Here is a 14,439-nt window from a genome sequence, read left to right as displayed (position 1 = left end):
AAATACCACATGCATGCCATATATATACACATATCTATATGTGTAATGCTTATATGTATGCATTATACTCTTAAAATTAATATACATGGTTTAATAGATAGAAACGTGGGACTTTTCGGTACGTGACTATTGTTCATATATTTAATAAGCATTTGACGAAAAATGATTATGAGAGCACAAATCAACTAGACCGACGTGGTTCTTGGACTGCCCCATTTAAAAGAATTTATCATTTTCCGAAATTCGCCTAACTAAATATAATCGAATTTCGTCCGAGCACTCTATCGAGCCAAGAAATGTTTTTTTTTTTGCATATAAAAAAAAAAATCAATCATTCATGCGGCATGAAACGCCATGTAACTGCTTGCCAAGCTTTCGTCTAGTGAACCAACTCTTAAGACATACCAAAGCTTCTTACTCCTTGAATCAGATCCAAACTTGGAATATCAAAGTCGGTCCAAATTGCGGTTAAGACAAAACCATACGAATTATACGCAATTCTTGCGGTTATCCTTATAATATAACAATGTACAAAACTACGTATTGCATATATTGTTGAAACGAAGCTAAAGAGAGATGCTTGCCCCGTTGAAACTTTGCGATACAAAAATGCAAAACCCGTGACCATGAAAGCAGCGGCAGAGCTCTGCAGCTATATGTTAAACCAAGTTTCAAACTTTATAACGAAACCTTCCTAAATCTGCAAACTTTGAGAGAGAAAATGCTGAATTCACTGAGAAATGCTGACCTGATATTTGTTGTGATCTGCCTTCTCTCGGTAGCTTCTCGGGCATCTTCAAGGGTTTCCTCTGCGTACGATGACCCGATCATGATGCAACGGTATGAGACTTGGCTTAAACAGCACAGGAAGGTTTACGGGTCAAAGGACGAGTGGCTGCTGCGTTTCGGGATATACCAATCAAATGTCCAGTTCATCGACTTCATCAACTCACTCGACTTGCCTTTTAACTTGACTGATAACAAGTTTGCAGACATGACAAATGATGAGTTCAAGGCAAAGCATTTGGGGTTTAGCAAGTCATTCTTGCCCTCTGAGATCCCCGAGAACCACCGCCACGATGCACCATGCGAGCGGGGTGATGGGCCTGTGGCTGTGGACTGGAGACAGAAAGGTGCTGTGACTCCTGTCAAGGATCAAGGACAATGCGGTATGAACTTTTTCCCTTAGTATAATCTTTTTTCAATATCAAATCTTATAAGAAAGCATAGTTCAACACTTGGTTCTATGTAAAGTAAAATCAACTTACCTTACAGCAGATTCCTCCATTCGGACATTAAGATCTTCTGCGCGGACAAAGGCAAAATGCCAGGGATCTGATTCTCTGTTTGCACCCTTTTTTTTGGTACAGGAGGTTGCTGGGCATTCTCTGCAATTGCAGCTGTTGAAGGCATCAACAAGATCAAGACAGGGAAGTTGATTTCCCTGTCAGAACAAGAGCTGATTGATTGTGATACCGGGAAAGACAACCAAGGCTGTAACGGCGGATTAATGGAAACAGCATTTGCTTTCATCAAAAGCAATGGTGGAATCACCACCGAGTCTAATTACCCATATAAAGCCAGAGACAACACCTGTGACAAATCAAAAGCTAAAAATCACGCTGTTACGATATCTGGGTACGGCAAAGTACGCACCAATGAAAAGAGCCTACAAGCTGCAGCCGCCAGCCAACCAATATCAGTGGGCATAGATGCAGGTGGATATGCATTCCAGCTATACTCTTCTGGCGTTTTCAATAGTTATTGCGGGACACAGCTCAACCATGGAGTGACCGTTGTTGGGTATGGAGAAGAAAGCAAGAAGAAGTATTGGATCGTAAAGAATTCATGGGGAACTGGCTGGGGTGAAAAAGGATACATAAGGATGGCACGTAACGTTAAGGGAACCAAAGGAATGTGCGGGATTGCGATGATGGCAAGCTATCCCATAAAGTGAGCAGCTTTGGTGGAAGCTTTAGCATCTTGTCATGGTGAAAGAAACAGATAACTGAGATCTCTCTCTCAGAATAAGCAATCCTGCAACAATGCAGCTAAGTAATGTGATTCAATAAATAATTACTATAGAATAAGAAAAAAGGTACTCTTAAAGGATAAACAAGGATATGATTAATATAAAAGAGAACAATGTATGTTGTCTGATTACACTTCACAGCTCCAGTGAAGTACGTGAGGTTCATTTACTTGAGATGACTGATACCTTTTCCTAATTGCTTTTGATGTCATAACCTGCTCATTCTTATTCCATTAGGTTTTACAGCAGGTCTAATGACAGCATAATCAAGGGAATAAGAATGATTTTTGTAACACAAAAAACGCTAATTCTCGTGATGAAAACAGTAATTTCAAATGACAAAAGGGTAAGTCGTCCACAGATCTATAGAGCTCAGTTTCCAGAGAACTTACCAGATGGTAACACTCTACGGATAAATTGATCTGGTCAGAATTCAGGCTAGGATTTTGCCAAGCAGAACCAACTGAACCTTGAGACCAATCAAAAACGGAAATTTCAGATAAATTAGCTTCGGATGATGAATTCTACTTTCATTACAAGCTCCCATTTATCAATACTTTTCAAACTGCCCAAAGGTTCGATGGCTCTCTTTACATACGCGATGAAGAAAATATCCATAGTTTCCATCACTCTGTTTCCCGTTAAATATACTTAACAATGGCAATCCAAAGACTCCTCAACAGCTTTTTCAAGGCTTGGATGTATTTTAAAGACACAAACACAAAAGGGTAAGGAATGCCAGAAAGCAGAACCCTTTTAAACGAAGCATCGAAGATTATTCATCAATGTAGAGTAATGGGGGGAGTAATCCCCATACTTTCCTCAAATTCTTGACTCGAAGTTTCTTCTAGGAACTTAAAATGCCATTGCTACTCTTGAACATAGCTAAGTCCTCAGCTCTGCAAGCCTTTGCCTCACCGTACAAGCAAGCTTCCATTCCCCAATACTATTCAGACCCTCGACCACTTTCTGCCTCACTCTGATATATGGTATGAACCCCCTCTCTGTCATCTTTATCACTGCCTTCCCTGCCAAAATGTACTCCTTACACTCTAAGCAACCCTCAACCACAGCCTCATATGCCTCAAACTCTACAGGGTAACCTTGACTTTCTACGAAATCAATCATATCAACAGCTTTCCGTATCTCCCTGTTTGCTCTCAAAGCCGCTGCTACTTTCGAAAGCATACCTTGCCGTGGAGAAATTCCAGCTTTGCTCACCATCTGTTTAATCATCCCCACCACATGTTTAGTCTTTCTAGCCAAACACATCGAACTTATCACGGCGCCATAGCTTTCTGCATCAGGAATACAACTAGCTGCACCCATTTCTTTGACCACGTTAATCGCCTCATCTGTCTGGTCAACTGCACAGAGAGACGACACTAAAAAATTACATGTGCCTGTATCAGGACTATACCCAATTGATTTCATCTCATTTAGAATCTCTGCAACAGATTGGGATTGACGCCGCCGTTCAAGCCAAGCATTGGACAAAAGGAGATGAGTTTGAGGAACAGGAAGACAACCCGATCGAAGAGTGCGTTGGAGGATTGCGAGTGACAAAGGAAATGGGTCAGAAGTCTGAAGGCAGTAAGAAAGAAGGCCGGAGTAGGCACTCTTGGTATGGGAATGGGGTCTTATGGTAATAAAACTTTGAAGAATTTCATCTATGACCCGGGTTTTATGATGGGGTGGGAAGGCAGACAGAAATGAGAATAACTTTGGGTTCAAGTGTGGCTCTTTTAGTGAGACTAGAAGGTCAGGGATACGAAGATAGTCCTTCGTTTCGACGGCATTTTTTATAGCTTCTTCGAGCGCTTCAAAGGAAGACATCAACCGGACAAATGGAACTCGAGCCCGAACAAACGACTTTCCCAGATTCACCAAGCGAATAGCCATCTTCCCTGCTTCTAAAGATCTGACTGACTATAATAACTTATATATCACTGAGCTCCCCTCTGAAAACATCTCTTCAAGTATTGGTTTTCAAAGCCTGGAAAGGAAGAGAAAGCACACACATATAGAATCATACTTAGCCAAAATAGGTAGAGAATCATACTTGGCCCAAAAAAAAATCCCAACGACATCAACAGGTATCAAGAACAGCAGAGCCGTTAAACGATTAATGGGCACTAACGACAATGAAGTCTCGATCAAAATGTACTCTTCTTATCCGGAATATGGATAAAAAGGTCGATGATCATGAATCATGAGAGAAGAGATAAATGCATAATTCCTCCCTTCACAGGATCGTTTACCCACAGAAGAACTTGGAAAAATCAATCAAAAACTAAAAAATTCAAAAGATAGAAACAGAAAAATTCATACTTGGATTTGTTTCAGAGCAATCCATGCAAAACCCAGCAAGAATCATCATCGATGGGCAGAACGAAATCTTACTCGCAGGGGAATATCATCGAACATGTGGTCTGCTATATGAGGACAGAACTAGAGCACACGCGACAAGGAATCGAAATTCGGATCCTTAAAATTCGCAAGTCGACAGACCTTGAAATTAATTCGACAAAGGAATCAGATTTCTATTAAAAAAACTAGCTGATTTACTTACCGATGAAACACAGAAGCTTTGCTTCAATGTAATCTTCCCGACACAATCTTCTTGAAGTTCCGTTGACAATATTCTGTTCTTATGACAATGTAAATTATACGATCATTATATTTCACTAAAGAAATTAAAAAAAAAAATATCTCTAAAATTAACATGACGTCGAGTAAAACTATATATATATATATATATATATAAAAGTAATATTGGACCGTTGTCTTGTGTGATTACATTTGGAGAGTAATAAATCGAAATAACACACAATTACTGAAATTTAATTTAATTAATATACCTTTTTCGATACATTAAAATTTATGAGACAGAGGGTAGCGTTGTTTGAAATCATTAACGACCGCATAACACTGTTGTTGTTGTTGTTGCTGCTGCTTGAATTTGTCCCATCCTCCGAGCAAGTTCCTCGAAGAATACCCGCCATTATTTTCCACCCGATTAACACCGGCGCCGTTATGATCGCTAATTACTCCGTTATTACCGTTATTAAGACCAAACCCTCCTGATCCACTCGCGTAATCAACCACTAATCCCGTCTTGCTGCTGTTGTTATTGTTACCACTAAACACGTGATGATTACCGATGCTGATGTTATCCCAGTTTACGAGATGCTGCTGATGATGATGGATGAAGCCTTTGTAGAGCTTAAGCTCCTCGTGGATTCTTCTGTACTCTCCGTACAGGCCCAGGACAGGATCTTTCTGTCTCCACAGGGCTTCCCACGTCAGCGAATCCGACAGCTTCGTGCGGTCCTCCTCCCGTACCGTCCGTACCATCTTCTGCACGTTGCTGACGCCGAACACCCTGTGTACGGCCTGGAACTCTTTCGTCTTGTACGACGGGAAATACGGCGCCAGTACGCAGTCGCTGTTGCATTTCTTCCTCTGGTGCTTGCATGAAGCGCATGCTTGGTGATGCGTCGACGTGTTGTTACCAGTTTCACAGTCTCTTTGCATCATATATATGGGTCGATGTGTCTCTACGGATAAATAAAATTGTAATTTTTTTAAGGACCGATGAATTAAAACAATTTAAGAAATTAAATATTTTTGCGTTTAGACAAACTTCTGGGTACAAATATATAACCAAGGGCGAATCCAATTCTTTAATAATGGGGTCACAGGCCCCTATTATTCTATTTTTTAAAAAATATTTTCTTTACAAATTTTATAAAAATTCAAAACAAAATTGTTAAACATTCTGTAAAAAAAAATTAAATCTATCATTACAAAATTTATTGTTGTCCCGGATATAAAATTTTATGGGTCCACTATTATCTATAATGCGTATATATATTTATATGTATGCTTATGTGTGATGCATATGTACAAACCATTTATATTCCGATATTTACTTAATCAAACATATAAAAAAACAAATTCTCTTAAATCACAAATTATATATATATATAGTATGAAAAAACAATTACGACAGCTTATAGAAACGTATATGAAAGGAGGAATATACGTACAAACCTCTCGTGTGTTTCTGTTTCCTATAGCTATGGAAATTGGTAAAGAAGGAAGCCTTATAAAAAGAAAAAGAAGAAATGAGATTGGTATTTGGATCTGCGTAATGAGCACGAAAAGACTGTTTAAATCTTTGAAAGAACCAAGTTGTTTGGATGATGGGTTGATCGAGTTTTAGGTTATCCATTGACAAGAGCATGGATTTAATTATAATTAATTCACAAATGGATAAATAAATAATAATCAAAATGTGAATAAATCATAAATAACACCAAAAATAAAAAAATACATTTATATTTCTGTGACTTTTATATAAATGTTTTTTTTTTTGTCTCGGTCATTAAGATTTTTCTCAAATATGTTTATTTTGGTTTGCCCCCCAAAAAAAAAAAAGATCGGGGAATGAATTTCGTGGGAGGTAATTGACCCAAATTAAAATATTATCGAAGTAACATAAATTCTTAAAAGTTTGTACCCTAAGTCTGCAATTTCAAAACGAACTTCAAACTCAAAACAGGGATCCAAAACCCTTTCCCAGTTCCCCTTCCTCGGTAGATCTTGTAAAACCCTATCCCTCTCCCTCTCTCTCTCTGCGGCATCGCTCTGCAGAGATGGTGGGTCCTCTGCTTCGAACCCTCTGGTCAACCACGACACGAAGGTCCTTCTCCTCTCGACCATCTCCATATGCCAAGCTCAATCCTTGTTTCTCCTCCCCACGCGCCGCCGGTTTCCTCTCACGCGCCTTCTCCGCCGCAACCGCCACTGCCGCAACCGCCGGCGCGGAGGCGAGCTCGCTAGACCCTAGTCGGCTGAGGAACGTGGCCGTTATAGCTCATGTCGATCACGGGAAGACGACGCTCATGGACCGGCTTCTCCGACAGTGTGGCGCCGATATCCCCCACGAGCGCGCCATGGATTCCATCAGTCTCGAACGCGAGCGAGGGATCACTATTGCCTCTAAGGTATTGCGTTTTCATGGAAAATCAGCCTGTTTGGATGCTGGGGAAATGTCTGTGGCAGAGTCGGTTTGGAGGTTTACTTCGGAAGCAAAGTTGTTGGCCCCCTCAAATCGAAGTCGAATGAATTCGATTCTGCGGAAATGTGGATATGAATCGAATCTATACCGTGAAAACGATATGCATGGAACATTTTAAGCAATTTTGGAAATTTTTTTTGTTCAATTTGAAACAGATTAATCTCTGTCTCAGGGCAAGTCTTGGTTCTATATTAGTAGACTGTTTCTTTCCTAAAGGTTTTTGGACCCATCGTGAGATAACTGATTAAAGACCAATTTTCGTTTTGCTCAATTATGACCCATTGGCGGTGGATTCTTTCAATGCTCAGTTGGGACCGTTTCTTGTTCAGTGTTACGTCGCAGCATGGTGTTTGAAGTTTGTCTAATATGTTTTCTGACAGGTGACATCCGTACCGTGGAAGGACAACGAACTGAACATGGTAGACACGCCAGGTCACGCAGATTTTGGTGGTGAGGTATGAGCCTGATCTGAAGCGAGTTTGCTTTGTGTTTGTGTATGATCAATTCAACATTTTTATCCGATTTATTCTAGCATAGTCGCTTATCAAATTTAATTTGTGGTTAAGCTAAAGGAGATTCTCAAGAATCATGCTTTTCTTACATAAGTGTTGATAATGCTTGAAAAAGTTATTGGCTTTCATTGGAACAATGAGATATAGCTTCCTGACATCCTCATGTATCATGATCTAACCTAGTAGATTCAGTGTGTCGATCCGATTTCCAAGATGGGAAGCTCCATGTTGAAAGAAAAGGGTTTTGGCCTACATGAGAACATGGAGAATATGCCACTTTTGAGTGATTTTGGGTGTCCTGACTCTTAGTTTCAGTTCTCCAAGTTCCATAAATATCTAGCCATTGAAATATTGAATATAGCTAATATCTCTATTATACTTGGATTATAGGTTGAACGAGTTGTAGGCATGGTTGAGGGAGCTATATTAGTTGTTGATGCCGGCGAAGGTCCGCTTGCGCAAACAAAATTTGTTCTTGCCAAGGCCTTGAAGTATGGGCTGCGGCCTATTCTTCTGTTGAACAAGGTAGATCGACCTTCAGGTATGAATTGTATTCTCTTCCCTCTTTCGGAAAACGTGTTTGTCTTCTCTTTTATATTAATTTACTTTTGATATTTGTTTGATGTGGAATTCTTTCTTTGCCATTATCTTTTGGCAGTTTCTGAAGAGAGGTGTGATGAAGTGGAGGGTTTGGTATTTGATCTTTTTGCAAATCTGGGTGCCACAGGTAAAGAAATATATCAAATTGCTACGTATAGTTATTCTAGTTAAATTTTATGAAAGTTTTAACACATAATAATCATTCCTTTCCTGCATTTAGAGGAGCAACTAGAGTTTCCTGTACTTTATGCTTCTGCAAAAGAAGGGTGGGCATCTTCAACCTTCACCAAAGATCCTCCAGCAGATGCTAGGAACATGTCAGAGTTGCTTGATGCCGTAATAAGGCATGTTCCGCCACCAAATGCAAGCCTTGATGAGCCTTTCCAGATGCTGGTAAGCAAAAACTTCCGTTGGATATTTGAAATCCTGTGTTCGTGTGTCCAAAATTGTCTATGCAAGTTACTTCCGATTTGTAATTTTCCCTTTGTTGAGGTATCTGATTGTCACTCATGTTGCATAAGCATAACACATGGATGGGAGAGACTAACACACTAGTTCACATGATTTCTATTTGGCATTCCTTCTGATATGGACCGTAAAATCGACTTCTAACACAGTTCTCTCCATATATATATATATATATATATATATATATGTGTGTGTGTATATGTGCTGAGGATGTGAAATCGTTCACTGAGTTTAACTGCATCCATCTATTTTTTTTTTATTAAGGATAACGTTAGTTGTCTTATTCAAGTGATTCCTTTTTAAAAGTGTATATCTTGAGAGGTAAAGATGGTGGCGTTCTAATATATTTAGGTATCAGGAACTTTAATCATCCCATTTCACTTGTTTCATTGCTGTTACTTGTATCTTATGTGGCACGATTGCAAAGCTTGTCCTGTTCAGTCTTTCCTTTGACAAAGCGGTTTTTCAAGCATTACTGGTAGCGATTTGCAGGTTTCAATGATGGAGAAAGATTTCTATCTTGGACGAATATTGACTGGAAGAATAGATTCTGGAGTTATTCGTGTTGGTGACAGAGTCCATGGGCTGCGGAATAAAGATTCCAGCTCTGAGAAAATAGAAGAAGGAAAGGTTCGTCCACAACATGGTGCTTGGTACTTGTTCCGAGCCTTATCATTCACAATGTCTCGTCTTAGCAGATTCAATCATCTCTTGTATAGGTTGTAAAGCTAATGAAAAAGAAAGGAACAACAATTGTCTCGATAGATGCTGCAGGAGCTGGTGATATAATTTGTATAGCTGGTTTGGGAGCTCCGTCAATAGGTCATACTGTGGCAAATACAGAGGTATTTCCAGAAATGACTATATCCATTTGTGATTTTTAGAGCATATTTAATGCATTCTGTATTTTAGCATAACATAAATTCTATTGTTCCTAATTTATAATGCAATCAACTTGAATGGTATGTCTGATTCTTTTTTATCTGTCAGGTCATGGCTGCACTTCCCACGGTTGAGTTGGATCCACCAACCATTTCCATGACTTTTGGTGTCAATGATTCTCCTCTGGCTGGTCGAGATGGCACTCACGTATGTTTGTATTTGCTCCTTTAGTAACACTGGCCACTGGGTGATAACTATTCTTCTAACAAGTTTACTTCCACACAAAAACTTGGAGAAACCTCGAAATTGTCTTCGAGTTGCTCCTTCTGTCATCGGGTCGGGATTCACTTATGTATGTGATAGAATTAATGAAATTGAAACCCAAAATGTTTTATTACTCATACTAAGTAGAATAAAGTAACTAAAGTTTAGCTATACGCTTACATTTAGTTAACTACAGTTTGTTGGTCTCTTTGTTATGTAGTATGTGAAGAGGGAAATTGAGGTTTAGGCTAGTTTTTTGGGTAAGGGGGAGTGGGAGGAATTCCATTGATAAAATCCTCAATCTGTGTGCTGCTTTCCTTTATAATCAGTAATAGAGACATTTTCTGGGTTTTCCAGTCTTTCTTCACAACAATATGCTAGTAAGCTGAGCTCCGGTTTGTTCACTGTATAAACATCAAGAATATTTTGCTGTGACTATTTTCGTGTGGCTCAAATTGAGAGGGTATTCTAATATACTTGCAGTTAACTGGAGGGAAAATTGGTGATCGCTTACTGGCAGAAGCAGAAACAAATCTCGCAATAAACGTGATTCCAGGCATGTCAGAGTCATTTGAAGTTCAAGGGAGAGGAGAACTTCAACTTGGTTTGTGCTTTTCCTGCAGCTATTGAAAAATAATATTACATGTCATAAATCATGTACCTGCATAAATTTTGTGGAGTATGTCTCTATCTTGGCTTGGTGAATTACTTTTTGTTGTGTCAAACAGGTATCTTGATAGAGAACATGAGACGGGAAGGTTTTGAACTCTCTGTCTCGCCACCTAAAGTCATGTGAGTTTAACATATCCATCTTTTTCTTTTGTTGTTAGAGAAGTTGCTTCATATACTATATTGCCTACACGATTAAAATTGGCTCAAATTGTGGAAGCTAATGCTGCATTTCTAATGCAATTTACTTTTAGCAATCAGAAGTGTCAACATCGAATTGTGGCTAATATTATTGTTTTGTTTTTTTTTCTGCGGGTTTCTGAAGAAATTATTTATACCAAGTTCTGTTTTTTGTTCACCTAAGTCCCCTTTTGTTTTACATTCTGAATTTTTATCTTCACCTTTTTATGCATGCAATTGGGTTTTAAATTACTTGACCCACTCAGGTACATTGGCAAATGTATGTTTAGTCCATTTGGAGTTGCTTTTTAGACTAAGAAAGCTATCAAGTTTTTTTTCCCCTCATTGCTAATTCCTCCCCTGTCTGAATCAGGTATAAAAGTGAAAATGGACAAAGGCTTGAACCAATAGAAGAAGTGACTATTGAGGTTAATGAAGAGCACGTGGGACTAGTGATGGAAGCTCTGTCCCATAGGCGGGGGGAGGTCGTAGATATGGGTCCTGTACCTGGAAATGATGGTAGGACAAGACTGTCATTAACATGTCCTTCAAGAGGTTTGGTTGGGTACAGGAGTGTGTTCAGCAGCGACACCCGTGGAACTGGATTTATGCATCGGGCTTTTCTAAGTATGCATCTTTACTACTAACGGTTTCTGCCCTTCCTCTTATGTCTCTCAGTAAATTCTTCTTTCTAAATCATCAGATCATTTGAGTTCATATGAATGGGCTGTTGCATTTCGTTAAGAACATTATCGTACCTAAACCTTGTTGGTTTGCAAGTATCAGTTAAAGTTTCATCTTCGTACGTGTTCTTCAGCTGATATTGCCCTATATTTTGCACTTGCAGCTTATGAAAAGTACAGAGGTCAGCTTGGCAATGTCCGGAAAGGAGTATTGGTATGTCAACCTTTCGTATATCTCTTTTGAATTAGCTGTCATGCTTTGTATTATATCTGTAACAGGCCAGCTCATGTTTAAGTGAGGCTTTCTACTATTGGGCCGATTATCCATGATCCTTGCCCCTTCAGATTTTTTTTAGCTGCAGATTAGATCTTAGTTGTAATCGCATTTTATTTTTTGCTTGATCAAACAGGTTTCAATGGGGTATGGTACCATCACAGCTCATGCACTGATGAGTTTAGAAGCTCGGGGAACTCTCTTTGTCAATCCGGGAATGGAGGTGATTCCCTTCTTCTTGCTTAGATATATACCTATCTGAACAATGAACTGGCATTGTACGCCTTCATAATGCATGATCATTACCGAACAAAACTGACAAAACATGATATGGGTTTTTGCATTTATAAACCACTGTTGATCTTTATGTTTTTTTCCCATGACAGACGTATGATGGAATGATCATCGGTGAACACTCCCGGGATTCTGATCTCGACGTAAGTTGGAACCTCAGTTCTTCATCCCATACATTCGTTCTGAAAAAACCCATCACTTGACAAGACAGCTAATCTCGAGGTTTTTGTTTTTAAACTCGCCTTTTCGTGCAGGTTAACCCGGTTAGGACCAAAGAACTCACGAATGTTCGAGCTGCTTGCAAGGACGATAACGTGAAGCTATCTCCACCCCGCCTTGTACGGTCACCCCCACTCCGCTCTCTTCGGTTCTTGTCCTGTTTCAATGTCGGTAACTGACATGTCGAATCTTTACAATCTCAGCTGACACTCGAGGAAGCCATTGGATATGTCGCCTCTGATGAACTCATTGAGGTATTTTTGCCGTGTTTAAGCAGTTTTGTGGAATGTGTCAATGGTTCAATGGGCTTTTTGTATTTGTTGGTTTCAGGTCACACCAAAGGCGATCCGGATGAGGAAGAGATGTCTGGACGTGAACAAGCGTAAATCCCTGAGCAAGCGTCAAAAGGAGTAAACCGTCCTCCTTAACCGGTTCCGTTTCCAATTTTGATTTTGTTAAACCGGTTCGGTTCTGGATTTTTTGGCTGCCGTGCGTGGTCAGCAATCTTTATTTATTATTACACAAAAAAGGCACCAATCGATGTTATGAGGTGACTCGATTCATAACTTCAATTATATGTTAACAATAATCAGATACATCATGTTTGTATAATAATTTATTTTTGTTGGTTATTTTTTTGTTGTTATAGAATTCGGTCCGAGTCTGTATTCGGTCCGAAGGTTTTGGGTTTGGATTCAAGTCGATCCGATTTTTTTTTCGGGTCTATGCAGTTAAGTTCGAAATCTGGTCCTATATATACCAGATTCAGTTCGGATCGATCCACATAAATCTTTTTATAAATCTTATTTGTTTTTATTTATTTTTAAATATCGGCTTTCGGATCAGTCCGACTCGAATCCGAAACAGATTTGAGTTCGGTCTGAAAATTTAATTTTTTCGGGCCGAGAAATTTAGGTTCGAAACTTGCGAATTTTCAGACCGGATCAGATAGGATTTAGGTGTGGTCCAAATTGACACCCCTGCTGTCGAGTTGCGAAACTCTAGAAGATATTATCAGTTTTGTGTTTCCCGAGAAACGAGATGATGCTGATCCGAATCAGCTTAACGCTTGTGGGCCATGTTATCCTAGCCAACTCGTAAAATGTTGAATTTGAATATTATTATAAAAAAAGTAAATTAAATATCTGGTTGGATGTAAAGAGACGTGTTTATTTCATTAGTATGACGATCCAAATTCAAATAATTTCTCGTGGAAAATGTTCAGTTCAGACCATAGGATATAATCTCGGATAAGCTAACACAAACTTCTAACATTATTATTATTATTATTATTATTATTATTATTATTAACTAATAACCCGCATACATAGCGTGGACTATAAATATATATGATTTTTAAAATTTTATTATAATTATAAAATAAAATATATTATATTTTGTTTGAATTTATAATTCATATCTTTGAATCAAATGATAAATATTTTTTAAAAATATCAAGATAACATTATGGTATTTTTTTTTTCAAAAAGGGATTATGAATAGTTTCTATGTTTGTATTTTTGTATATTATAATGAAAAATCAAATATTGAAATTTATAATTCAAAACAATGTTTTTAGAAATTTTACAACTCGATGAAAGAGTTACCTAAAGAATTTTACTACAGTCTATAGATATATAATGTGATAACTAAAGTTTTAACAAATAATATAAATTTTGTTGTTATTAGGAATCTAATAGTAATATATTTAGATCAATAACACTTCATACTAAAACATTGGTATAATATTAAATATGTATAATCGTATCAATATTCAAATTTTATAGATAACTATTTAAAGTAACCAAACTAATGAAATACAATATTAATCATAGAACACTTCATTTATCACATTATATTCTAAATCAATGTATTATTTTTTTTATAAACTAAGATTGTGTTATCTTTATACTAAAAAAACTAAAAACTAATATTATATCATATTTGATATTATATACATTTTATCACAATAATATTGGTTAACTAACCCATATAAAAATTTGACATTTCAAATTTTGGATTTATTTAGGATCCATGGATTTAATTTAAACATCAATAGAAAACTATTTATCAGATCCTAACAATATTTATAAAAAATTTATATATTTATATGACACTTCTAATTTATATATATAAGTTGTAGCCTCATTTGTTTAGATCTTTTTATTTAGTTAGAACTGTATTTTATTAAATTTATTTTTATTGTTTTTATCATCCTAATTTGTTTTTATATGATCCCATAAAATCTATTATGATGAGCTTATGATGAAAGAGTG

At 37.8% G+C, this 14,439-nt stretch overlaps 4 protein-coding genes and 1 long non-coding RNA gene across 7 annotated transcripts; 2 read left to right on the top strand and 3 right to left on the bottom strand.

Moving 5' to 3' along the window:
- Positions 1-402: 402 nt before the first annotated feature.
- On the bottom strand, positions 403-841 carry LOC104800854. The gene is made up of 2 exons (XR_769817.1): positions 749-841; positions 403-652 (listed from the first exon to the last, which is right to left on the bottom strand). It is a non-coding gene; the product is annotated as an uncharacterized LOC104800854 (long non-coding RNA).
- LOC104800855 (ervatamin-B) lies at positions 684-2,223 on the top strand. Its single transcript, XM_010523809.2, has 2 exons — positions 684-1,169; positions 1,371-2,223. Exons 1-2 carry the CDS (start codon positions 722-724, stop codon positions 1,955-1,957), a joined length of 1,035 nt encoding a protein of 344 aa, XP_010522111.1. The 5' UTR covers positions 684-721; the 3' UTR covers positions 1,958-2,223.
- Positions 1,947-3,948, bottom strand: LOC104800856 (pentatricopeptide repeat-containing protein At1g06270). The gene is made up of 2 exons (XM_010523811.2): positions 2,425-3,948; positions 1,947-2,037 (listed from the first exon to the last, which is right to left on the bottom strand). The coding sequence occupies exon 1, from the start codon at positions 3,932-3,934 to the stop codon at positions 2,918-2,920; it is 1,017 nt and encodes a 338-aa protein (XP_010522113.1). The 5' UTR covers positions 3,935-3,948; the 3' UTR covers positions 1,947-2,037; positions 2,425-2,917.
- A 660-nt stretch (positions 3,949-4,608) lies between these two features.
- On the bottom strand, positions 4,609-6,161 carry LOC104800853 (LOB domain-containing protein 2). Of its 3 annotated transcripts, none has more exons than XM_010523808.1 (3): positions 6,089-6,161; positions 4,894-5,592; positions 4,609-4,677 (listed from the first exon to the last, which is right to left on the bottom strand). In XM_010523808.1, the coding sequence occupies exon 2, from the start codon at positions 5,570-5,572 to the stop codon at positions 4,907-4,909; it is 666 nt and encodes a 221-aa protein (XP_010522110.1). In that variant the 5' UTR covers positions 5,573-5,592; positions 6,089-6,161; the 3' UTR covers positions 4,609-4,677; positions 4,894-4,906. The 3 variants fall into 3 exon arrangements, with proteins under 3 accessions (XP_010522110.1, XP_019056628.1, XP_019056629.1); XM_019201083.1 differs by having other exon boundaries at positions 6,085-6,104; XM_019201084.1 differs by lacking the exon at positions 4,609-4,677 and having other exon boundaries at positions 4,817-5,592.
- A 442-nt stretch (positions 6,162-6,603) lies between these two features.
- Positions 6,604-12,795, top strand: LOC104800851 (GTP-binding protein TypA/BipA homolog). Its single transcript, XM_010523807.1, has 17 exons — positions 6,604-7,044; positions 7,499-7,573; positions 8,021-8,171; positions 8,289-8,357; positions 8,451-8,623; positions 9,191-9,328; positions 9,418-9,543; positions 9,689-9,787; positions 10,328-10,448; positions 10,573-10,636; positions 11,067-11,320; positions 11,541-11,590; positions 11,787-11,873; positions 12,037-12,087; positions 12,199-12,282; positions 12,367-12,417; positions 12,494-12,795. Exons 1-17 carry the CDS (start codon positions 6,694-6,696, stop codon positions 12,575-12,577), a joined length of 2,028 nt encoding a protein of 675 aa, XP_010522109.1. The 5' UTR covers positions 6,604-6,693; the 3' UTR covers positions 12,578-12,795.
- Positions 12,796-14,439: the final 1,644 nt, after the last annotated feature.

This window comes from Tarenaya hassleriana, unplaced genomic scaffold, assembly GCF_000463585.1.
Source record: "Tarenaya hassleriana unplaced genomic scaffold, ASM46358v1 Cleome7, whole genome shotgun sequence".
Taxonomy (NCBI): Eukaryota; Viridiplantae; Streptophyta; class Magnoliopsida; order Brassicales; family Cleomaceae; genus Tarenaya; species Tarenaya hassleriana.
The sequence above is the reverse complement of the archived record's forward strand: the minus strand, read 5'-3'. Positions and strand labels throughout refer to the sequence as shown.